This window comes from Chelmon rostratus, chromosome 5, assembly GCF_017976325.1.
Source record: "Chelmon rostratus isolate fCheRos1 chromosome 5, fCheRos1.pri, whole genome shotgun sequence".
Classification (NCBI taxonomy): Eukaryota; Metazoa; Chordata; class Actinopteri; order Chaetodontiformes; family Chaetodontidae; genus Chelmon; species Chelmon rostratus.
The window spans coordinates 13,020,092-13,045,350 of record NC_055662.1 but is presented as its reverse complement, the minus strand read 5'-3'; the positions used below and the strand labels follow the sequence as shown (position 1 = coordinate 13,045,350).

General features: G+C 42.1%; 1 protein-coding gene across 2 annotated transcripts; it reads right to left on the bottom strand.

Annotated features, from left to right (window-relative positions):
• Positions 1 to 11,536: 11,536 nt before the first annotated feature.
• On the bottom strand, positions 11,537 to 24,741 carry scarb2a (scavenger receptor class B, member 2a). 2 transcript variants are annotated; one of them, XM_041937629.1, is made up of 13 exons: positions 24,223 to 24,741; positions 19,491 to 19,648; positions 19,127 to 19,274; positions 18,586 to 18,780; positions 17,974 to 18,065; positions 16,976 to 17,095; positions 16,414 to 16,592; positions 14,403 to 14,521; positions 13,694 to 13,767; positions 13,524 to 13,575; positions 13,287 to 13,439; positions 12,091 to 12,138; positions 11,537 to 11,764 (listed from the first exon to the last, which is right to left on the bottom strand). In XM_041937629.1, the coding sequence occupies exons 1-13, from the start codon at positions 24,343 to 24,345 to the stop codon at positions 11,633 to 11,635; spliced, it is 1,593 nt and encodes a 530-aa protein (XP_041793563.1). In that variant the 5' UTR covers positions 24,346 to 24,741; the 3' UTR covers positions 11,537 to 11,632. The 2 variants fall into 2 exon arrangements, with proteins under 2 accessions (XP_041793563.1, XP_041793564.1); XM_041937630.1 differs by lacking the exon at positions 12,091 to 12,138.
• Between the last annotated feature and the right edge of the window lie 518 nt (positions 24,742 to 25,259).

Below are 25,259 nucleotides of genomic sequence, written 5' to 3'. Positions count from 1 at the left end.
GTGCAGAGAGCAAAGACTGAAAACAGAGAGCGACCCCGGCTCAGACTCCAAGCCAGGCAGACAGGCAGCGGAGGGGGGGGCGGGGGAGATGCAGCCAACGCAAGCTGCTTTAATGACGCACATGAAGACGTAGGATGCTGCTGAGCAACAGCCGCGTGGATCACAGGGGATTAGGAAGAGGTTAGAGTTCATGGTATCTGACAGCGAATGCTCATTTTTTTCCACATGTTTTATCCACTGAGGAGGTGTGGGTGAAACACGGCTCCACGAGCAATTTTGTCTCTTTTATTACATTAGATTAATTAGAAACTGTATCACAGTTGTTATAAAGAATGTTTTATATCCGTATCTATCATTATTTTAACAACAGAAAATGTTTTTAACTCATATGAAAGACTTAAAATACTTGCACACTGACTCCAGATGATTTTAAATGGACATTTTGATCCCAGTCATATTTCTAAAATGAGTACCACACCAACATACTGTATATCAAAAGGCTGACAACTGACGTGACTGCTGAAGAAGTATAGATTAAAGTTCATCAGTCTTAATGGGTGGAAGTGCAGAGATAATAATACATCAAAAATATACAAAGACAGTTGTAAATTACATGGAACGAATCCTTAAACTGTTGCACATAACAAGACGCCTTTAAAACACATTCCCGGACAGAATCTCTGCTCATATTAGGGCTTCAACTAACGATTATTTTTATCCTTGATTAATCTGCTTGTTGTTTTTCCAGAGCCATTCTCTAGATCCCAAAACCTAAAAAATAATCAATGTCCTACAATGTTAAGACAAGAACAAAAGAGCAAATGTTTAAGAACTTTAAGCAAGAGAACATCCCAGATTTGCCAACAAGAATCAGTGAATGTACCATTTTACTTTTATTTTATTTATATTTTCTTGAAGATGTAACTGATCGATTATCAGAATTGTTGCTGGTTTTTCTGTCGATCAATGAATTATATTTCACACAGTGTTCCAACTTCTGTGGAATCAAGTTTTACCTGATAAGATATGATCTCTCCATTGTCGCCTCCTCTTCTTGGACGTCTCACCTCCCTGACATTGTCTCTCAGGGCAGTTTTTCGCCTCTCTGATATCATACAGCTCCTTTGTCCGGCTATATTTTAAAGCTCTCTGTGAGTCCGTGTGCAGGCGTTACTCTGTGCACCGATGCTGTTTTCCCGTAGCCTTCCATCCACATGTGATGTGCGAATAATTACACTCCTCCTACAGACTTTATAGATACCAGAGACTAAACAATTAAATTAAATTAAATGATGAAACAATGAGTAATTGTGCAGCTCTCCATCACTCGCACTAAGTCTTTGCAACTAAATGTTGCTGGTGCCTTAGCAGTAGAAGTGATTTAACTTGATGATGAGATGAAGTCTAGTTTACAATGATGATGTTTGTAACTGCCAACGATGTACTGGAGTCCCTCCTCGTTTCAGGTGGAACCCTCACCTCATCCAGAACGGAGAACTCATGTTTTTATCCATTTGACTTTTAGGATGTGTGTCTACCTCCAAATTGTTGCTTTGGAAGCCCAGAGCGTTTGCTGTATTTTAAAGGGACAGTTTGATATTTTTATTCGCTTTCTCTCATGTGTGTCCGTTCAGCATGAAGCTGGAGCCAGAGGACGGTTAGCTTAGCTTAGCACAGTTTCCTCTTGTTTTCAGTCTCTTTGCTAAGCTAAGTGAACTGTCTCCTTGCCGTAGCTTCATATTCACCTTAGAGACACAATAGTGGCGTCAATCTTGTCATCGAAGTATCGGCAAGAAAGCAAAGAATAACCAAAATGTGGAACTATTCCTTTAAGATATGGATACAATGTGGTGTTTTACGTGTTTTAGTTAAATCCCCTCAGTGTTCATTGTTAACTGGAGCTCCAACATTGTTACTGTCAACCAAAGAGACATGAAGAAGAATTTTGTTGTATGTAAAATGTTGATGTTATTGTTTGTTTGTTTTTTAGCATGCTGACCATGTAAATCATGTACTGTAAATACATCTCACAAACAAATTTATAGCATTCATTTGTGTCTGAAGTTGATGTTTGTGAATTATAATTTAAAGAACAGTAACAGATCAGTGGCTTAACTGTATGAAATATAACTTATATATACATAATTTACATAATTTAAAGGCCTTTAAATGTCCAGTAGTGCCAAGACAGAGCTTTTATCGTCAAACCTTAATATTTATCCAACATTTCGCATTAATTTCTCTTCAGTTAAAAGTAGATGTGCTTATAATTTGTTTCACTTCATGAACACACCTGCTTTTGTTAAGGCTACTCTGTCACAGTTATTCACTGGCTCACTGATTATTGATGCTTTTTGTTCCTTAAATAGTTCAGGTGCACACATCAAACACAACACCATCATTTCACGCAATAATACATTACAATACAATTATTTTCATTATCCATTAATCCATTCATTTTCTCAACTAGTCTAATAATCGAATATTTATCATGATTTTCCCAGTGACTGAATTGCTTGTTTTATCTCACCAATAGCTCAAAGCCCAATAATATTCAATCGACTGTCATCTCAACAAAGAAAAGCATGAAATCTTTTTTTTATATTAGAGGTCAGAACAAATGATGCACCTGATCTCATATCAAATTATAATCAATATGTATGAGCCTTCCTGGTGAGTCAGATAAGTTCTCAGAATCACCAGCAGAGGGCAAAAAAGACCATTTAATACAGCTTCACACTCCTGAGCATCAGTATGACAGCACGTTTTCAGTCAACCAGGAGCCCAGCATCTCAGAGCTGGTGACTGATAAAAAAATAAAAGCAGACTGCCATTATCAGAGTTAATTGTTAAGCGTGTTAGTTGTTAAAGATGGATGCAAAAGAGCAAACAAACAGAGGCTAACTGGGACTTCTCTAAGCACTGCACCCTGAATTTGAGCTGCAGCAGCAGCAGATAATGGAAATTCTTGTGGTTTTAACAGCATTATTTGCCTGTAAGCATCTGTGTTGGGAGAGTAGTTTTCCTTTCAATGATGACCTTTCAGGTGGGTGGATTTTAAAACGTGCCCAGAGCTGCCTGCAGGTTAAACGAGGTTACATTAAAAAGCATCGCCCGGACCGAAGTTAACCAACAGTCATCATTTTAACTGGAGGCAACAGTTTGACCCAGAGGTCAGTTCCTGTAGTTTCTTAATTTGTGGAGTTATATTCAGTGGTGGAGGAAGTCTTCAGACTCTAGTAAAGTAAAGATAGTCTTTTTTAAGTTAAAGTCCTACAGGTAAAGTATACTTGGCTTTGGTACCAATTAAACAAACACGTTAATTATTGAGCTTCAGAGGTGTTGGTTGGTAGATTTTCTAGATGTTTCCAGTATTTATGGTAAACTAAGCTAAGCTAACTGGCTGCAGGCGGTAGCACCATATTTAACTGATGCGTGCGAGAGTGGTGTCGCTCTTCTCATCTGCCTCTCAGTAAGAGCGCAAATAAGTATTTCTTTACTCTCATCAACACTCAGAACATGTGAAAACAAACGCAGTGGCGCTTCCCCAGAGATGGAGGCTGGCGTGCCGCCGCCCGCCCTCTGCTGCTTTTCACATCCAGCCACCACCACCCCCAACACAAGAGCTCGCACACTGGTGTCGAGCGGGACAAAGGACGGAGGCAGTTAGACCTATTTTTCCAGTGCACTGGAGGAGAGGGCATCTATTGTTCCCTGTCTGCAGGTGGTCTTACAGTTGTAAAGCTGCTGTAGCTCTGCCCTAATGAAGACATGAGAATGAAAGATTCTCAGTCGACTGGAGCGTCTCAAAGCACTTGCAGTGATAGATTAGCCATCCACTGAAGGCCTAGCTGCATTTTCTTGTAATCCTAAAGGAATTCACAGGTCTTAAAGGGAATAATCAACCAGACACGGAAAGATATGTGAATTTGTGGAGCTGCTGGAGTGTGTTCATGTGTGTTTTTGTCACCTGACCCTGCTAATATAACTTCAATAAGGGACTTTTCCGCATTTAGATAAGATAAAACTTTATATATCCCACAGCATGGGAAATTGAATTGTGAAACAAAAAGGCTCTAATATCACAATATTTCGCATACATTTCTCCTCAGCATGCTTCAAAGTTACATTATGTACAAAACAAGGCCTGTGACTGGTTGAAGAACATGAAGAGGCTCATCAGGTGAAACAATCGATCACTTATTTTATATTCAAACTGTGACCAGTGAAAAAAACTGAAAAAACATGGTTGAGTGTGTAATTTGCAAAGTTTCAAATGAATAAGTACAGAATTTGCTACAAATGATAGTGGGAAAAGAAGCACTGAGACAGTTATTATAGTTAGGATTTAGTTTATTGTGCTGACATCATTGTGGAAGTTTCTTATATTGAATTAAATGCTTACAAACTATTTTGCACATCACTGAAAGACTCTGGGTTAAACAGCCAATTAGAGACGCACCACTGCCCGCTGTCTGCAGTTATTTAGCTATAATTTAACCCATATGACACAGTTCTCTCCAGAATATGGAGATTATTAAGAGACTGCTAAAATGTTAAAAAGAAGTGTTACCATCCATCAAGCCAAAGGTCGAGTGTGGTGAAAAGGCCTTCAGGGGTCAAGCTTCAAAGTTTGACTCATCATCTGTTCCATGTTTGACAGCGTCACATTTAGAGATGCAACAGTTTGTCCATCAACAGAGAAATAATCTGCTGTGAATGTTTTTAGTCATTTTCCAAGATGAAATGGTGAAAAATACCAAACATTCTCTGGTTTCAGGGTCTCAAACAAGAGGATGTGCTACTTTTCTTTACCGGACACAACTGGAATCTGGAAATCTGTTGGTTTCTGGATGAAACAAAACCTCATGTGCTCTTGGAAGTTGTGACTGTCATTTATTCACTGTTTTACTGTTTTAAGTTACAGCCGTAGCCATATGAAACAGTGGTTCCCAACCTCCTGGTCAGGACACCCTGAGGTCCTGAGATGATTAACAAGATGGGAGAGAAGAAGAAAAAACATGTTTGTGCTATACTTGTTTTTTTTGCTGTTTAATGGTTAAATACTGGCTGGTTTTACCTCTTCAGCCCTGTAAAACTGGTCTAGAGGAACAGTCTGTTAAGGGAACGTCACTTTGCTTCAGCTGCTTATGTGCACTACGTGACGAGGGAGACGTTTGAGTTACTACCCTAACCACAACACGAAGTCAAATCCGTCACTCAACACTTACTCACTGCACTATTGCATCAAATTTAGCGGGAATGAATGCACACATTTTCTAATTTTTCTACATTTGAAGATTCCATTGAGGTTTTTAAATGACATTTTGAACGTCTGTCGTCATATTTTCTGATTTCATCACCCTGAAATAAAAATCCTCAACTCGAATGAAGTGATTCATCAGATTAAATGAAGATTAAATGAAATAAGCTTTATCTAATGAATATAACTCATCAGTTTCTGTAACATAAATACATGTCGGCAGTCAACAAATTTTGACTTTTGGACTTTTTTGCTTTGGAGTTATTCTGGAAACAGTATAATATTAATAATATTAGTGCAGGATAAACTCTAAATAGACCGTAGTATAGTTTATTTCTTAGATTCTCATGTTGTATTTGTGTGTATAAAAAGTGCAACAATGTTTTTTCAACCTTGAACTGAACAATATTTTCACTGATCATCCTTGAACATTTGAACATTTTTTTAGGTGCTTGTGTGCTTTTCGTTGTATTTTTGGATTCCTGGCAGCTTTCTACTTTGTTAATTAGACAAAAGGATGAGTCAGACTTTGATAGAAATAGGTCACCATGCGTGTAGACGTGGGGCAGTTTGAAAGGTGCAGAAAACAATTCATGCAAATATGAAACAAAATGAACCTGGACTCCAGAGTGCACGAATGGAGCAATCAGCACAAAAGAGTTGCAGTGTCAGCAGACAACAGTGGCGACTTCACTAAAGGTCAATCAAGTCCCCCAAAAAAGTGAATATTATGCAGTTAATGGAAAGTGGAGGAGAAAGCGCGTGCTGACGTCTGTGGACAAAGAAAACTTGATCATCTCAAGGGCACAAACATATGATGTGAGTTCTCAGAAGAGTTCAGGCGGGGAGATCGTAACTGCCCCGAGGCCACCAGTTTGAATAATGAACACAAGGCTGCTGCTTTGTACACATTTAAAGCCCTTGAGGATTTGTTGATTAATCTCTGCTATAGGTTGGGGTGAATGACAAAAACGTGTGACCCCCCTCTGCCCCTGAAAATCCTGCCCGGACTTGTTTCCATTCAGCTGTAGGTTTTATTTGTGGGAGAAATGGTGAAAACAAGAGTTTGCGGAGAAAAGAAGAGTCACGGCTGTTTTACTGAACAGATCTCAAATTTATTGAATGTTTATACATAAACACACATAAAACACATAAAAGTGAGTTGATGAAAAACTCCTTGCTCTTCAATGTTTGTCTGTTTGTCCAGTTTTTCAGGGAAAAAAGAAATGTGCTTTATCAAACAACTTTGGCCCAGCAGTAAGGCCTATCACTGAATGCCACTTCTTAACATAAACCATAACTTCAGTTCAGTACAGTGTGGGAGGACGAATATACATTCTTAAAGGTAGAAGTAAATATGTATCTTTAGCTAAATGTACTTGAAGTATTAAAAGGTTGAGGTGGAGATAATTTAACTGCTTTATATACAGTTAGGTAGTCCTGGTTTAGTCTAGTGATTCCCAAGCCTGGGGTCACAGCCCCTCTGAAGGGTCACATGGTAAATTTAAGTGGTCACAAGATGATTAATGTGGCAGGAAAGAAGAAAAACTGAACAACTGTATATTCATTTTTTGGACTTATGGGCTAATTTTACCTCTTGGGACCTCCAATAGATATCTTAACGAACAAGTTTAGAGTGGAGATGTCTCTTAGTGGACCTGCTAACAACTCATACAGCCCTTTTATTCAAACATGCGCTCGCTTGTTTTGACGGCATGTCAGCTCAGCGCGTCCCCACTTAAACAGGCCTGCTCACATGAAGGTGCGTCTTTACCTGATGACATTTGAAAGCAGCGCCCTGTTCAGCACAGCCTGTTATTGCACTGTGCAGTGGCTGCTGATAGCCAGCTGCTCATCATCATGGATTTTCAGGCCGTTCTGTTTGGCTTCTACTGCTTTCGCCTTCAAAAACAGAGACAGGATGATTGTTGATGAAGTCGTGTGCGTCAAGCAATAACAGCAGAGGCGACTTAGATGTGTCGCTGAATGATTTGTAAATAAATAGTGTATAATAATAGTTTTAATCTGAAACATCAATACCATTTTCCTGTAATTGGAGTGTAAAGTCACATATAATTAAAAATACTCAAGTAAATGTATTCAGTTACTTTCCACCACTGGTTTTCCTGCAGTTGTTCACAGAAAAAAAAATAACTTACTAAAGCAACTTTTGCTCACAACTGAAAGCTCAGTCATGAAGGAATTTCTTCTGCAGAAACATGTCAAGCAGAAAATATGAGTCACAGTAACTTGTTCCACATAAAAGGAAGTAAGGAAACGCCAGAATGAGTTTTACAAACAAATGAAGAACTAATTGTGGCATTCAACCACTACTGAATACAATGTTGAAATTCAAAGTTGTAGCAGGAAATATGCTTGTTTGCTTTGATTAGCTTAGCTTAGCTTAGCACAAAGACTGGAGACAGTGGGATACAGCTAGCCGTTTAGATAGCCTTCCAGCAACCCCTAAAGCTCACTAATTTCCAAGTTATATCTTATGTGTTTAATCCATACAAAAATCTGCTGCTTGCCTGTGTGCGTGTGTTGGATCTGTACAGTATATATAGTATAATATATACAAAAGACAGCCGACAACCGTGGGAACTTTGCACTTGACTGCAACTTTTATTTTTTTGCAAATACACTAGAAATGTTTACAAAAGCACTGTAGAAACATCTGTGCAGTGTAAATTATCAAAACTAAAAATGGATATTACTTTGAATTCATTTTGCACCTAACATGACAAGCAGGATTGTCATTTTCAGCAGCAAAACCAATTAGTATATCTCAAGAGGAAATGTCCGTTAGTGACTTCAGCGAATTAAGGAGGAAAAAAAAAAACAATAAAAGGATGGTATGGCACTAGTGCTCATCCCTGAAGGAGGGCTTCATTCATCTAGATAGGTTACACGGCATCCATGCTTTACTTTACTCAGTCATCAAGATAATCAGCCTTCCAGTAAAAATCACTCCAGTTTGACAGAAATGGTGCATTGGCTCCACAAACACAAATTTACTCACACCACTTCTCATACTCGTCCAACACAAACAACCTTAAACCATTCACGAACACTCTTTACAGACATTTTACAGGTTTCTGGTAGCTCCCAGTGTGGCATACTGGTCCATCTTTTACACTCGGCTGCATTTTCAGTGTGAAAAACAAGGAAATGATCAAAAATGAAATGTGTTCAATATTACAAGGAAAAAAAAGAGACTAAATCACTACAGAAAAAAAGGAAATACTTCTATACAAGTGAAACTAACAAAAAAACATAAATATCGTGTGGCCCCTTAACAAAACATCCACAATTTATTTCATACAATTCAGTATTGCTTTGTCTTACATAATACTGAGATCTGCTCACAAAGAACATCGATTACTTTTGCTTTTGCACTGGGTGACGATAAAGCAATACCCATCAAACTACCAACTTTTTCTTTCTCTCTCTTTTTTTTTTTTTTAAGTTTGCCTTGATGTAAAAAGGCACATACACACATCTGTTCACACAACACTGCTGCAAATACTTCACATGAGTGGTGGCACGATTGGAAAAAAAAAAAGAAAAAAATGTCGGGTTGGTTTTGTGGCATGGCCGTTATCACAGAGGAGAGTAAACACAGCGCTGGGGAGGATCTATGTGGGTTATCTTTGGTCAAGCAGGGACGAGCCAATGGGCTTGAGAGAATGGACTCAAAGGTCAATATAGTAGAAGTCAGTCAGCGGAGGAGTGATGCTCAGGTGTGTGTTTGAACAGACGCTCTACAAGCAACACACACGACTCTCGGGATTAAGGTCTTTCAGGTTCAAGTCAAGATTTAGAAAAGGTGGAGAACGACGGACTGTGAGCTTGCACTAGATGGTGGCGGCTTGCATGTAGTGGTGATAAAAAGGCCTTCAGTGAATTGATTTAACTTTACTCTCCACCACAGTGTTATTAATCCCAGTATCAGACCTGTGACACTGATGTCAGATGGTGCTGAAGCGGCTCGCCCTTTTCGTGCACCTCCAGCGAACTGTCAAGTTTACTAAAACCATAATATACCCCGACGATACACGTGATATGGTCAGATCATCTGCTAGTAGAGTGATTATATGTGATAACTTTACAAAAATGTTGCTAGCTGTAACTGCTAATTCCAATAAATGGCAGCAAGCTTTGGGCTTTGTATTCTGTGCTCAGGTGTCAAAAGGGTTGGCAACACAGAAACTTGACGAAAAAGCCTCTGTGGTTCAACCTGAAACTGAATACGAGCACAATATGGTAAACACCACATGTACAAATACAAGTCCATAGGTTATGGCATTTTTTTTAGCAGCAATAACAAATACAAAAGTATATCAAAAGAAGACACTCCATGTGCTGAAAAGCAAGGAATTCAGAGGCGTGGATGTCTGTTGCTCTTTTGCAACAGCATCCTTCATAACCAATATTTGTGAGGATAAACCATTGAAATGTGCTGAACGTATGGACCACTTGCACTGAAATGACGAGGACACACAATTTAAAAAAAAAAAACAAAAAAACACAGGGCACAGTTTCCAGGCAAAGTGTAGGGAATTTCCACATTGACAGAATTATGGCCTTAAATTCACTTCCCATTAACAACGAGCACTGGGTTTGACGTGTGACGAGACAAGCGTGGTGGACAGAAAAATGAAAACACAACATGAAACATAAGACAAACAGTGATTCAAGTGCTGTGTGCTGCGTTTTTGTTTTTTTTTTGCCTGAATGCCTACAGCTCCTTGGTAAACTGAACGACTGCACAGCGGCGAGTGGTGCTCAGGGCTCCCTCAAAACCCAATGATTCCACTTCTTTTTTTTTTTTAAGTCACGGCACTTGTCAGTGTCTTTGACAGATCAGCTGTAAATATATATAATAATAGGACAAAAACACCTGGTAGCCTTGTGTGAGGACTGGTTTTAGCAATCCAAATTGTGCTTTCTCTAATAAGTAACGGTGCAGACGTGCAGGAGCGGTCGACACCGGAGCAAAGTTAGTGTCTTTCAGCACACCTAGGAGGACTGCTTGCTGGATTTGGTTGGAGGTATCTCAACATTTCCCCTTTACATTATGTACAATAAAGACAAGAGATTTCCAGCTTATCTGAACAATGTATGAACGTAAAGAACACACTGAACCGTTGTAAGGCAGAAAGCAGGTTCAAGTCTCCCTTGTAAGTTCTGTGGGTGTTTTTTTTTTTTTCCTTTTCATTTCGAATGCGTGATGAAGCCTAAAAGGTGCAACTTTTTCGAGCTACTGTTGGCATTCCTAGCAATTTCACAGCTAACTAGTCATCACGTTGACTAAAGATGGTTTGGAAATGCAGCTGAGGTCATTGAATATTTCCATTTTCTTAACTAGTGTTCTGGAAAAAAAAGGTCACGGTGACAGAAAACAAGGGAGGGGAGGGGCAAAGTCACAAGTGTTGCAGGTTGTCACACTACACTGTGCCTGCATCACGAAAAATAGTTGCCCATTGTCCATCAAAACAGGACCCTTAAGTGTGAGCTGCAAACACACGTTCACTAACTGATACTGGAAGTGCAGTGTGTGTGTGTGTGTGTGTGTTTGTGTGTGTGTGTGGGGGTGGGTGCGCTAATTCATCTTAGGAAAAAAAGGGAAAACGCTATAAATAGTTTGGCTCAGTCTGTTTTTTCTACTTCTTTTCTTACAAAAAGGATATGCTGAGTTCAGTTTTGTTAGCAAAATCATTTTATCCTCTAAACCCAGGAGCTCAGAGAGTTTTGTCCGAAGGATTTCAGTTTACGGGAGCTTTTTAAGAAATCTGTTGGTTTGAAGCTTTCTCCTCGCGCAACACTGACGGAGAGGAAAGAGCAAGAACACGACGGTAACAACACCCACTGTCGTTCAGGTGAATACTAAACCCTCTCTTTGAGCCACGGTGCTCGGCAGAGGCCGCTCCGAAGATCGTGCATCCGCGTACAACAGCGACACCAATGCTACTGTGTTCCCTCAGAAGAATTACGGAAAACGGTTTGTCCTGGCCGGGCCCGTCCACGGTCCCTCCATCTTTAGGGCCAACCAAGACGGAAACGAGGAATAGAGTGTGGGAGTTTGTGTTGCAGTACGGCAGGCAGTGAGGGCCATGCTCAGCAGGTAGAGTAGAGGAGGACAGACAGTCATAAGAGGGCTCAGTGAGAGGAGCAATGTCTTTGTTGACTAAACATTTACTGGGGCTTGTGTCCCACCCCTTTCCCTATCCTCCCCACCGCCCCCCCTGAAAATAAGTGAAAATGAGCCCACTGTGTATGCAAACCCCCACCCGTGGTAATGTTACACCCATGAGCTGCTCCCTCAGCCCCCTTCCTGAGCTCCACACTTGGGGCGGGGATCCTCGATCAACACTTCTGGGCCTCCACTGGAGACATGGCAATGTAGGAGCCGTTCCTCATTGGCTGGTTGGCTGGCGTTTCTGACGGCTCGTCGGGTTTGTCGCTGACCTGAGTGTAGGCCGTGTCATCTTTCACCGTCTGAGCAGGAAAAGAAGGCGTTAGTACAAACCGTGGAAGTGGCGAGACGTCCAAATATTCTTTTATATTGAACACTTAAATGGGAATAAATGTTTTGACTGAAATGTCCACAGTGAACCACATCAATATATATATATGCACCAGTTACGACCACAACCACCACATAAAACATTAACTTAAAAAATAAGCAAACATATTGTACTGTGAGGTGAGAACTTAAAAGGAATATCATGTCCCATAAAGTTAATTAAAAATGATAATAATCAGAGATGATGGATAACAAATTAAAAAGGAGAATGGCAAACAAGGCAAAAATTAAGACTTACAGTAAAAGAATGAAAAGCTTCAGTAAAATCAATACGTTTTACTTCATTCTAAAACAGAAAAGGAAAAAAGGGGGGGTTACAGAAAATTAAAATTAGAACATGGTTAATACAACACTTCTTCACATTGCAATTAAGCATGTCATTCAAACATCCTCTCAAAGCTAAGCCAACAGTCTAAACTTAAATGCACGAGTATGTGTTAAAGGAATAGTTTGACTTTTTAGGAAAAAGGTTTATTTTCTTCCTTGGTGAGAGTCAGAAGAGAAGATTGGCACCACTCTCATATCTGTCGGCTAAAGAAGGTTAGCTTGAAGCCTGGAAACCAGGGCAAACAGCTAGCCTAGCTCTGTCCACCTCTAAAGCTCACCGATTTAACACGGTATATCTTGTTTGTTTCATCGGTGCAAGTGTAAAAACACCAAATTCTGTTGCCAACAGTCAGATTTTTTCACCTTTGGACAGAGCTATGATAGCCGTTTCCCACGTTTTCAGTCTGTGTGCTAAACTAAGCTAGCATATCCAACATACAGCCATGAGTGGTATTTATCTTCTTATCCAACTCAGCCAATCAGACTTTTCCTTTCACATGTTCACTCTCTGTGCAGGCAGTGAATAACCTGAACTACAATAATCTGTAATCTGAGGGCAGTGAGGCCAGGGTTTAGATCAACAATCCATCACTGCCAGAGATAAGAGGTGAACATGCACTGTGCATCATTCTGAGGACTATTCCAGTTCAATGCACTTTGCTACTCAATAGTGCTAAGCCAGCTCGTCGCTACGCTGACCAGAAGGGAAGCTACGATGCTTCCTTCCCGAATACAAGGATTCATCGACTCATCAAAGATGCAAAGACTGTTAGAAAACATTCAGCGAGAAACAAAAAAACAAAAAAAAAAATGAAATACACCCGCTGAACCAGAATTGTGGGAAACTGCTCATGCTGACTTTGCTGCGCAGGAATCATGCAATGTGTTAGCATGCACAAAGGTTGGGGTTAAACCTGCAGCAGCTCAGGAAACTGTTATCCATGCAAAAACAACCCAGTCAAACTCTGAAAACACTGCAGCATCTATTGTGGGATATTACTGCTACCAGTCTATCATTGGTCTCATTTACTCTGTGAGCTAATGTCAGTGGCTAACACACACTTTAACACTACTCGTCAGTCTACAAAAACGGGGGCCAGTTCCTACCTTCTTCTGGCGGTTTCGGCAGAACAAGACGACGAGCACCAGCAGCAGGATGATCCCCATGCCCACGATGAGCAAGGGGAAGTTGGACACAAGGGTCACGATAAGGAGCAGCGTCCTCATCTGGGATGCTGAGTCATCGTCGATGGTCGCCGTCTGCGGTGGAGAGAGATGATTAATGATTTGCGTTTCACTCATGAGAACGGGCTCACCTCAAACAGCACTGAATGAAGGCCTCACCTCGTTGACAAACATGATGGGGAAAATGGTCTCGTTGATGAACTTGGTTTTGCTGCAGAGGAGAAACAGAAGGGGGAGGGGGTTTAGGAAGGACATCTGGCTCAACATGTGGCCGAAATGAGGACAGAGTGCGACAACGGCAAAGTGGGTCACAGCAAAGTTCAACTTACGGGAAGCCTTGGACTCTCTTCAGGATGACATTAAGCTGAGCTCTCTTGCAGGCACGAATGGGAACACCTGTGGTCTAAAAAAAAAAAAAAAAAAAGAAGAAGAAGAAGAAAGAAAAGGTTTCAGTGAATTCTATATTTTTAGTTAACTTTGCTTTTATTGTTCTGTACTTTGATACATATGAGTGTGTATGCATAATCACATACAGCTATATTTTCATATTTGTCATGCAGTTGTGCAAATTTTTAAATGAAATGATTGGTGGTCAGACCCCCCCCCTTTATATGCATCTCTATCTTTTGTTTTTGCTTGTTTCTGTTTTTTCTCCATTGGTTTTATGTGCGGTCAACTGAATTGTTGAGTCTTAATTTGTTGTGATTCTTGTTTTTTTCTATTCTTGTAACCTAGTTATGTTTTTATCAGTTGTTTTCCCTTTGTGCCAATTTGAATTTTGCTTCCGTTACGCAATTTTTTAGTACTACCTATGCTAAAATTAACATTTTGTCCAGCATCTTCTCTTTAATGATGCAAGCAGACCAAAGTAATGCAGAGGAGCTGCATTATACGCTAACAAAAACAAGAGAAGCCATTACTGGAAATCAAAACAACTAATTCTCATTAGATAAAGACCGTCATAAACCAACAGACCAAAGTTCAACACAGATTCCTGCACATGCTTTAAGATGCTGGGATAATAATTAGCAGCCATACTGGTTGCAGGTCCAGGTACGTCTCGTGCTCTTCCTTATTGGGGTTGAGTCCCTCAACGGCGTTGATGTACATCGGGTCCGCTTGGTAAAAGTGGGGGAAAGACACCACGATGGGAGCGCCTTGAAGGAAACAATGAGGCAAACATAGGAGTCAGTTATTGTTTATATCCGGAGATGACTCAGACTACGGACGCAGGAGGAAGATGAAAGAAGAAACGTGAGATAAGATAAAAGAGCTATATGGTATTTTGAAGAGAGTAGATGTACAGGTGTATCTGGAGCTGATAGTGTAGCAGATAGCACACAGAATGAGTGTTTCAGATTGCAATGATTAGCGGAAACAGTAAAGACAAGAGTGCTCCTGCAGCACTCAACACCCTGCCTTTACCTTTCTTTTGAATATCTCTTTGAAACCTAACATAAATCAACTTTTAGGTTTCGTTCAGACTGCAGGCAAACCAGATTTGTTTCTATAAAGATCTTTAAGACGGACTGTCCATACCGTTATTTACAAGTGATCAGATCTGCGTGTCCAGACATCATCAACCTATCTGCATGGGTTGCTGTGGTAATGACACAGGCGTCTACACATGCTGGTGACGTCGCTTACCAACACAGCAGCATGACAAATTCCAGCTTTGCCTGTGCAGAATCCTCCTCCCAAAGTTCTAGCAGACCATTTATTTCAGCGCCTGTCAGCGGATTCTGGATTCTGCTCAACCGCTCTGATGCACTCTCTGTCACTCTGGATTTGTTGTCGTTGAGTGTCATGTTGGGAGTGACTCAAACGACACTTTGAAATCGATTTTGAGTGCCTAGAGCATTCGGACATTTAAATATGATTGGCTTGAATTAGATTTGCAAAATTTACTGTTTCATGTGCTGCTTTTTTTTTTTTTTTGCTGTCCAGACTTACTAAAATCAACCTGAATACAATCTGGATATGCTCAGAAACTGACCTGGCAGTCTGAACAAGGCCTTCATGGAGTTAAGTTAAAAAGTAAAAGAGATTCAGACAATTGCACAGAAACACAGAAAAGCAGCAAATCCTCATTTAAGAGAATCTGCAGAAAGAAAATTGCAGGAGTTTCTGCTTAAAAATTACTTAAATGATTAAATAACTGTCAGAAGATTTGCAGATTAATTTTGTGATGCCTGATTTAATGTTAATATTCTTTTATGTGAAGCACTTGGACATTGTCTTCTTACATATTTTTGACAATCTCCTATGTAAAACTGACTTTGACTTGTGGAAATGCTGAAACCTTCATTCTGCACATACCGAATCTAAAAATACTGGAAGCAGCTGAGGGGAAACTGGGGTTTTAAGCACCATTAGGTTTTTTGTCTTTTGCTACAGCTACAGTAGCTGTTTTCAGGCAAAAAATCAATTAATCTTTTTCTTTAGCCACACAGGCAGTTTCAGAATGACACCACCTTGCACATGACAGCAGGGCTTGGCCTTGATTGGCTCTCCATTTAACATCACATAAATCTGTCCAATCGGGCGAGCTTGCCTCATATGAGCCTGTGTAGACAGCCAATCAGGTTTTAGCATAGTAAAGAGTTGTCTTCTGTTAGGCTGAACATGTTGAAAAAAATGCATTTTAAATAAATACATAAATGCAAGATTCAACTATACACTGTGTAAATTATACAAACGAGGTCCTGGGGTTACAGTAGCATATCTGTCAGTGATACATGTGTCAAACCCAGCGAAGATAGCCTTATCAGAGCAATCAACCTCCACTCAAAGACCTCCATAAAATACTTCAATAGCCTCCACACACAGTCAGCACAGTTAATCATTGAACCGTGCATTGAGTAAAATCTGGCATGCTCAAACAGAGGGAATGTCAGATACCAGTCAGGGGACGTGGTTGCTGACTGAAAGGACAGTATTGGGGGGTAGAGATGGGGGGGGACTGTGTCACAGGGCTCATTTGGAGTCATCAGAAAAGAAGTGGGTCAGGCTCTATGGCAACTGAGGGGGAAATGGGACTGTCCCTTACCTTCTCGACAAACGCTGACTTTAAGCACCCCGGTGCCGAGACAGTCTCCAGCTGGCACACAGAAGCCCTCGTTAGTGGGGTTGTCTTTGGGGCTCATGAGGACGTCACTGGGGGGTGCGAAGCGGTATGCCTGGATGCCTTTCACCTCCACATCTTCCACATAGGCGAGATGGATAGACCTAAGAAAAGTATACAAGCTCAGCGCCTACTTTGGGTAATCGTAAGGTAAGAACTATATACCAAGCATTGTCAAGACAGAGCTTAGGAGCCACCAAGAAGAACGACAGAGGAGGCGGAAGGCCATCACTTCCTGTGTAATCATTCCTCAAAGCCTCCCAAGTATGTCCATGTCACGCTCTTTGATTTTCCCACGTGTGTTTTGACTTTATCGCCAACCTTATCAGAAGTAATAATCACAAACTCGGGCACTTATCAGTGGATTTGTAAGCACATGTGTGTGACTCAGCCCAACTTAAACGTCACTGGAGGATCCCGTCCTCGCCCCTGCTGGGACGCTGTGACTGTAAACATATTTAAAGCTGTATGGGAAACATGTGCATACCTGCAGAGATCAGCAGCAAAGATGTAGAGCAACTCGTTCCTGTTTATCAGGGGGTGGAAGACTGCGCCGTCCGTACCGTTGATCATGTTGCTCTGATTGGAAGACCACCATGACATCTTCCTATTGATCAGGAAAAAAAGGGGTTTTAGACTTCTTCTAATATTGTACCTTTTACTCCACTATATTTCTTTTACATCTATAGTTACTAATACCTTGTCTATGTTAAAAGAAACACAGTCTGTTTATAAAATACACATTGTAATATTTTTTTTGCCATTGACTAATTAAGTAACCAATGAATCATTGCAGTTCCAGTTAGCAGTTCCAGTTTCACCGAAAAAATAAAACATTCGGACCAAAATCCAATACATGAGTACAATCTGTATTCAGACCTGTTTTCCTTCTTTTGTACCACATTAATCATCTCACGACCCCTCAGATTTGTTTGTTAACCCTTTGGAGGGGCCCTGAGCCCCTGGTTTCCTGATTGGGAACCACTAGACTACATTACCTGCTGTACCTGTATATGAAGTACTTAAAGTATCTCCACCTTGAACCAGCCACAACAGCAAAATCCACCCTCTGATGATTCTACTTGATTCATTTTACTGCTAGCGACACTGTATGTAAGACTTTTAAGTACTTGGGAGTATTTTTTACACTGCTGTATTGGTAAGTTTCATTAAAGTAGAGAGTAGAGAGTCCTTTCTCTGCTAGTGAAATCTACCTACACATATACTGATTACACTCAAGGTACAAAGTCACTTGAATATCCAAACATTCATTTTGCAATCAGGTTCTGCCCGAAACCAGGTAGCAACGGCTTTGCCCTCTGGACTTTCCAATACAGGTTGTGTAAGAAGGTAAATATAATAATATATAATATTCATCCCACGAATATCATGAGTGGGAGCAAGTGGAGGCCATGCTGAGGAAAGCAGGAGGAGGATCTGTTTTTTCTGAAGAGACACTGGACGCTATCTGATACGAGTCTTTACCTCAGGCCGTTCCACGTGTCGATCTTGCCATAATCCAAGTAGTTCTCCTCGCCGGTGTGGAACACAAACTCTCCTTCGTGGGTGCCATTTTTCTGTGGGGAACAAGACGAGATCCGAGGTTCAGGCAAAGCTGCTGTAAAGGACAGCTGTTCTCATGCCTTCAAACTGCAGTCCGCATACCACCGATTTTCAGTCTGTCACATTCGATAAAGAAAAGTATCTACTCTCACATTTGAGAGGTTGGAGGCAGTGCATTTTTCACACAAGTGCGTGAAATAGTTATCCCAGAGTTAATTTTCTATTCATCACCTGATCAATTAATTGATTTATAGCTCTACTTAAGGCACCCAAAATGCTGCACTCAGGATCACAAGGTTGGTGCCGTCACCGCCTGCTCCAAGCTGCAGACGTTGCTCTATAAACAGGAAGTACAAGCACCCTCCATCAGCATGTGGCCAATCTCACTTCTCTTACACGAAGCAGACGCTTCCACTCGGCTGTTGTTTTAGTAACCCCTAACAACCAACATGCAAGAGCTTCCTGAAGGTTTTCGCACTAAAATAATGTCAATCTTGCCTCTAAAAAGAGATTCAGGAATACCACCAAGCTTACCTTCCACATCAGCCCAAAATACTCGTCCACCTCAGGCTTCATGTTGTGGATCTTTGAGAGGAGAGGGTCTTTGAAGCCCCACAGAACCTCGTGGACGGTGCGGGTGAGGAACAGCTCGACACCCAGACTATTTATGAACATAGAAACAAAAGTTCGCAGGAAAAAGGAGTAGGAGTTCATCTCGTTCATCACCGCCTGAGGACGAAAGGCAATAAGAGTCAAACAATAAAAATGAAAAAAACAAAAACAAAAAACAGACAACGGAGAGACTGACTACCATCACACACAATTCAATTTCTACTTGCAATACATGATGTTTAAAGACTTGTTTGTCTTGGCCGCATATGGCTGAAGTTTGTATATTTAAGTTATCAAAATGTCACAACAAAACTAAGAGGACAATGGCCTGGAATCTGTTAGGGGAATAATAGCATCTGAGAAAAAAAGAACACACATGCCAATTGAATGACTTAAACTCCATAAACTGGCTGCTGCAGGTCATAATAACACACACTTATCCTGCACAGACACCACATCTTACCACAAATGGGATGTTGACTGTCCTGACAATGTCAACCTCGGGGTCACCGGCTGACTTCTCAGGCACAAACACAAAGGTTTTGGGGTTCAGGGCGTAAATCTTGGTGCCGTTCTCCAGGAATGTCACATTTTCCCGCGGCCTGTATTCCCTGGTGTGGAAAAGACATCGGCCTGTTAGTCCAGATGTCGTCTGTTTTCATTTCACACTACACGAACAAAATGAGCCCAGATGTAACAGATGCAAGATGGCCTTCCTTAAACAGGACTTTAAGGAAGGTGGCTAAAATGATAACCAGTTTCCTCTTACCATAAATCATTACACACGTTTACAGCCGCAGCTCTTCAGATCCGCATACCAAACCTACCTGTAAGTATAAGGTCCGATCTGTTTAACAGCTGCCTTCCCGCCTGCCAAGAACACCTCCGGATTGGTCACATTGAAGAAGTAATACTCCATATAAACAGGTGGAGGTGGATTCTTCCATGACTCAAACACTTGGCTCTTCTCCGTCAAAGTAATTTCCTATTGACATTAGAGGAAAATAGAAATTCAGATTGAAAAAGCACTTGGTTTGTCAAATTTCACACTTTGGAAGTGGCCAAATGTGAGTTGTTCTGAATGAGCGCCATCTGAGAGCACACATGGCACTTTTCTGCAAGGAGCTGGTGTCAGGCCAAGACCCCGAAACCCAGAGGGAAGCAGAGAAGAGTCTGTCAAAGCCGCAAAAAAACGTCAGGACGGGCAGAAAATATTCTGCACACAGTGTCTGACCTCAGCAAGCCTAGGCAAGCATCTGACTGGGGACGACTAGTCAGACCTCACAACCCTGCAATGTGTTGCAATAATAACACAATATAGCATCTGCAGCATTAGCGATCCAACTACATGCAGGGTGTGAGGTGAGTTTTTGTATCTGAACACTGCAGGCCAAAGCAAAAACAAAATGCAAAAACGGTTGTGGTTTGACAGATGTTTTGGCTGTGACCATGTGGTGAAAAAACAGACCAAAGTCAGTAGTTAATGTGTCACAAAAGCCTGGTCGCCACATGTCTGAACACGAGCGACAGTAACCATCTAACTAGATCATCAGCTGTAGAAGACAAACAGCCAGTAACGGACCCTTTCTTGGGGGTATTTTTAAAGTTAGGACCTGTTTCCTCTTGTGTCTTTTTCATGTTGAGTTCCTGAACCCCCCCGTCCCCTGAGCACAGTGAGGCACACTTGAGAGAGGCTTTACATTGTCTTTTGCAGTCGCAGGCACTTGCCGTTAAGGAAATATAGCTTAGGGTGTGGCTGGTACTTCCTGTTTGGGTTGCAACTTCCGTCCTGCAAACATGTTTTGCTCTATAGAATTGTTTTCCCAGGTTTTGTTGCATTATCTCCCCTTTGCTACTTCACAAAAACCCAGACTGTTAGATCCCAGAGGGGTCAACCACAATAACTACTTTGATAGCCCCCCTTGGAAAGCTCAGATGCTTCAGCTGCACAGCAAAAAACACACTGCAGCTGATGATAAAGGTTAATTTGACTGATTTGGGTACATGATTCTTTCTTCTCATACTATTCAGACATATTACAAAAACAATTTGAGTGGTTTAGTGTTTCAACTAATGATTATTATTCATTATCAGTTAGTCTAATTATTTTCTCAACTAGTCTTTTAATTGTTTAGTCTGTAAAATGTCCAACAATACTGAAAATGCTCATCACAATGTCCCAGAGCCCAAACTTTGGTCTTCAAATGACTTGTTTTGTCCAACTGACAGGCCAAAACCAAAAGGTATTCGGTTTACGATATAAAAACAGAAAATCAGCAAATCCTTACAGTGGAGAAGATTACCAGAATATTTTCTAATTCATTTCTCTTTGGTCATGCAATGAATTAACAAATTGTTGCAGCTCTTGGGGGGTTTGCGCTCGTGTTCAGCACCTTTATGAACATGTGGTGTCCTCTAGGTGTCTTTTTTTTTTTTTAACACTTCTAATAATCAAGAATTACTGACATGGCCCAATCTTAACCTTTAACCCAGTGAACACATCACGGTTGCTTTTAAGGAACGGATAGGCTGTTGACGTCACAGCTGTGCAACTACTCCCAAAAACTGTCCTCAGAACGAGAGAAGGCTCACTTTAAAGGAACTTGAGGTATTTAAGTACTGGAATTCTCCTGAGTCTTGATCATTCTGCCTCTTAATTAAGAGCTGAAGTGAAACCAGGTAATGCAATAGAAGCATATGACCATCACAAGCAGTCTGCACTGTATGTCAAACCGGCAAAAATTACCTAATTCGTTGCAAACTGTTACATTTGTCGACTGGCCTTTCCCCTGCAGCATTTGACAGATCAACGAGCGACTGTGACCTGAATCCTGTGTTTACCAACCTTGAACAAAGGCCTTACGAAAGTTATATGAACATCATTTATCTCCCAGAAAAACCTTGATCTATCACAAAAAAAAAAAGTGAGGGACAAAGTGGAGAGGCCTGTCGGTGTAATCAAAATACAGGGCGAATGACTTTGAGGGACTCAAACTAGATACTGACGGCAATATGAACCCAGCCTTAGCCAAACAACATCAGGCAGAGCTGAGGTGTGGCGTGACAAGATCCTGCTTTATACAGTATGTGGAACACAGCTAAAGGGAAAAATACATAATCAAAACCAGAAATTTTCTACCAGGTTTCTTCTGTGCTGAAGAATCTGCATCTGAGCTGTGCGTCAAAGGCACATTTTGAGCTCAAACATGCTGTGTTTTACCAGCATGACCTTGGTCTTCAATGCTATTAGCTCAATCAGTCATACTACCTTGAAAAGCCTGCTCTCCCATACAGGGCTGAGAGGAGTGGCACGAGTGGGTGTTTTTCTTTTTTGCTCCCTTGTCTGAGCGGAACGGCTCGGGATAGGCCGAGGCTGGAACGACAACAAGGCATTATGAGGTTGCTCCTAGGCAAAAATCGTGCCCTCGAGGCCAAGAAGTCTGTCGAATTCCTCGCATGGCTTCTATGCACGCCTCCCTCCACGCCCAGTTCACCAGACATACAGAGACTGTATCCTGGAGGTAGCTTTTCACTTGTCCCAAACAACTAGGCTACATCATTATTACAGAGAGCTGCATTTGAACATCAGATTAGGTAGATTTTTGGAGTCGGTTCAGCATGTCGGGGCCCGCCTAATTCAACGGGAAGACTGTGGCGAAAGAGGATTAGCTATGCTGTCATTTCATGTAATCGCCAGCCACATCAGAATTATGTCCCCCCGTCAATGAACTTTGACTAACTCTTTTAATTTGGGTCCCCTGGGATGCTGCCGTGATTCGGAATGAGAGACAAATGAGACCTCGACCTACATCTAGCTCCAGGAGGGGGAAACCGTGTCAGTGAGGAAGCTGTTTGCGAGCATGTTGAGCTTTTCTGCTGAGCTGTGCCCGGCTTTTTTTTCTTCTTAAGTAGGGGGGGAGGCGACTTTGTGAAGAAGCAGAGAGATTTTAAAGTGCAGATTCTGAGCCCTACAGAGCATCCAGCAAAGTGATTCATGTCAGTAAGAGGAATGTGAGGTATGTTAAAGGGGTCTGCAGGGTGGGATAGGGTGTCAGCTGCCAACACCCCCACCCCGTCGGGCTTCCACCCCATCCCTACTTGTCCTTAAATACAGTGACGTGCATAAATTTGGCATTTAAGCTTGAACCAACACTAATGATGCACCAGTCCAAAGAAATATAGACGCATCACTGCACAAAGAATGTGTTGAGACATAAATTACTGGTCAAACCACATTATAGAAGTCATTTCTGAAAAAAACTGAATCCAACTCAGGTCAGAAATGAATGTTTAGCCTGAATATTCTCCATAATGCCAGGTGATTGTTGAATCATTACAAAAAGTCAACTCGCACAATTAAGTAAAGCTTGTGCGTTTGTTCACCTGTTTGCGCAGAATCCATCTCAAGGGAAAGAGCTGATCAAGCCTCGATTGATGCAGACTGCACACCGATGCATTAGCAGGACCACCTTTTATTCTCACTCGTTTCAAATCACCATTTCTTTGCGTTTCGAGACACATCAGGATGTGTCAATCAAATGAGCTGCTTTACACAAGCTGGAGGCTTGAGCTCCATAAAGGTGGACGGCCGCCGCTCATCCTCCTCTTGCCACACCACGATAACTTTCTATGGCTCCACCACTGAAGTCAGGGGCTCCCTGACTCGCCTGTCCACTCACCCAGGCTCCCTTCCCCCATTCATCCAGACCTGACCACCTCCCCCCTACCCACCGCGTCCCTGCTGCCGGAGAATTTCCACGCTCACTACCGGCGACCCGCCTCAGAACAGACAACCACCAAGAAGTCTGCAGATCAAGGCAGCACCAGCAGAAATGTGTCAGCGGGTCATGCGCACAGTGCTGGTACAGATTAACAAAAAGCTACAGTATCAGCCGGGAGGAACAACATATCATGTCTTTACCCAATTTTCCCGGCATCCATGCCACTCAATAAAAAGATAACTGAATCATGTGGTGACTGGACGAATCGTATAAACGCTGCAAACCCGTAAAGGACTGCTTAAGGTCTGTCAAAGGAGATTTAAAAACGAAGCCATAAAATGGGGTAAGGTCATGATAAACTCACCTCTGACAGTCACACAGTCAGTATTCCCCTCGTGGGAGTTGCGGGGGATTTCTACCTACAGCGAAGCGTTCATTGGGACTGTGTTTCATTCTTAGATCCGCTCGCTGGTTAATCATCCGTCCTAATGCGAGCTTGTACCAAACCCCGGAGCCGCGTCACCATGTAATGGGACTTGCACGCTGCACAACCGCGGATTCATGACGGGGGGAGGCTCTGGGTTCGTCCCGCTGAGCCGGAGGCGCAGAATGTATCGAAACACGAATTGCGGATTGTATGTACTCGTAAAAAGGGAGATAATTCAGCCAAACGCGCTGGATGATCTTATGACCCCCCGCATGTACTGCCAGTGAGATGCTGAATGCGCACGATTGACCGCTGCAGATGAAACATTTAAAACCCTCAAGCGTGACAGATGAGAGGAGTGTGAGAGTGTGTGCACACCGCGTCTTTGAACGCTAAGATGGCAAAGCTCACCTTTTTTAGTCGGCTGTGTATCATTGTTTGGAAGACTTGAGCCACGACCAGGGCGATCCCCACTATCAGGAGGTGAGCGCACACGATCCCGGTGGCGTAAATGGCACAGGATCTCCGAGTCATGATGCCGGGCGGATGTGCTGTCCTCTCGGGGCCGATAAAACTTCACTGAAGTCGACGATAACTCCCCTCACACACACACAATTCACCAAATATAGCGAAGGTGACGTGCGGGATCGTGAAACCTCGGGTCCGCCGTCTCCTGTGCCGCAGCTGAGGTGTAAACTTCTCTCTTCGCCGCCCTGGAGTGGTCTCCCCTGCGAGGCTGGAGCAGGAGGGGGGGGGGGGGGGGGCACGATGAGTATCAAAAATGTTGGCACTTCTCATCAAAATCCGAGATCTCTGTTAAAGCTGGCACCCGAGGGGAGGGAAGGACTGCGCTACTCGGCGGCGGCGGCGAAGTGAAACAGCAGCTCTCAGCACATCGGGACGTAGAAGAAGAGCCGTGTCCACCTCCTCCCCTTCCTCTACGCATTAATGAACTCGCTCAGGCGAAAAGCGTCGTTTTGGGGCGGCTGCATGGGCGGTGGGTGTGTAAGAAAAAAAAAACAGTGATGGATCTCTGCTGGCATGGCTTATGTCACTGTTTCAAACAACAATATCACACATAGGAGAAAGAATAGTCTTTTACACGTACGTCCCTTTTTGTGCGAATTTACGCACAATTGTGTTTGTTTATTTTGTGGTTAAATAACTTAAAAGTGATTTATTTGGAGTTTTCACACATATGCTTTTCTGGGGTGATCATGTTTGAGTTTACTGGCATGTATGAGCTTGCCACTCAACATGCAATACTGCCGGGATTATGAATGAATTAGCCGGAGCGTGCTCGTGCACATGGACGCGCCGGTGGTAGTATTCCACCTGGAGACTTTTCTCCTGAGCTTAGCGGAAGTGTGTTGATGCTCACTGTCAAATATGTCAATAATATTCAGACTTTCACATCATGTGCTCCCTTCGCTGCGCACACAGAGACT

Bases quoted from the DNA above. Each gene is read 5' to 3' on its own strand.
- scarb2a (XM_041937629.1), bottom strand. From the start codon at position 24,345: ATGACTCGGAGATCCTGTGCCATTTACGCCACCGGGATCGTGTGCGCT. The intron at 19,275-19,490 runs GTAGGTTTGGTA...TTTCCACACCAG, and splicing joins ATCGGACCTTATACTTACAG to GGAATACAGGCCGCGGGAAA. The intron at 18,066-18,585 runs GTAAGCTTGGTG...TGTTCCCCACAG, and splicing joins ATTTTGGGCTGATGTGGAAG to AAAAATGGCACCCACGAAGG.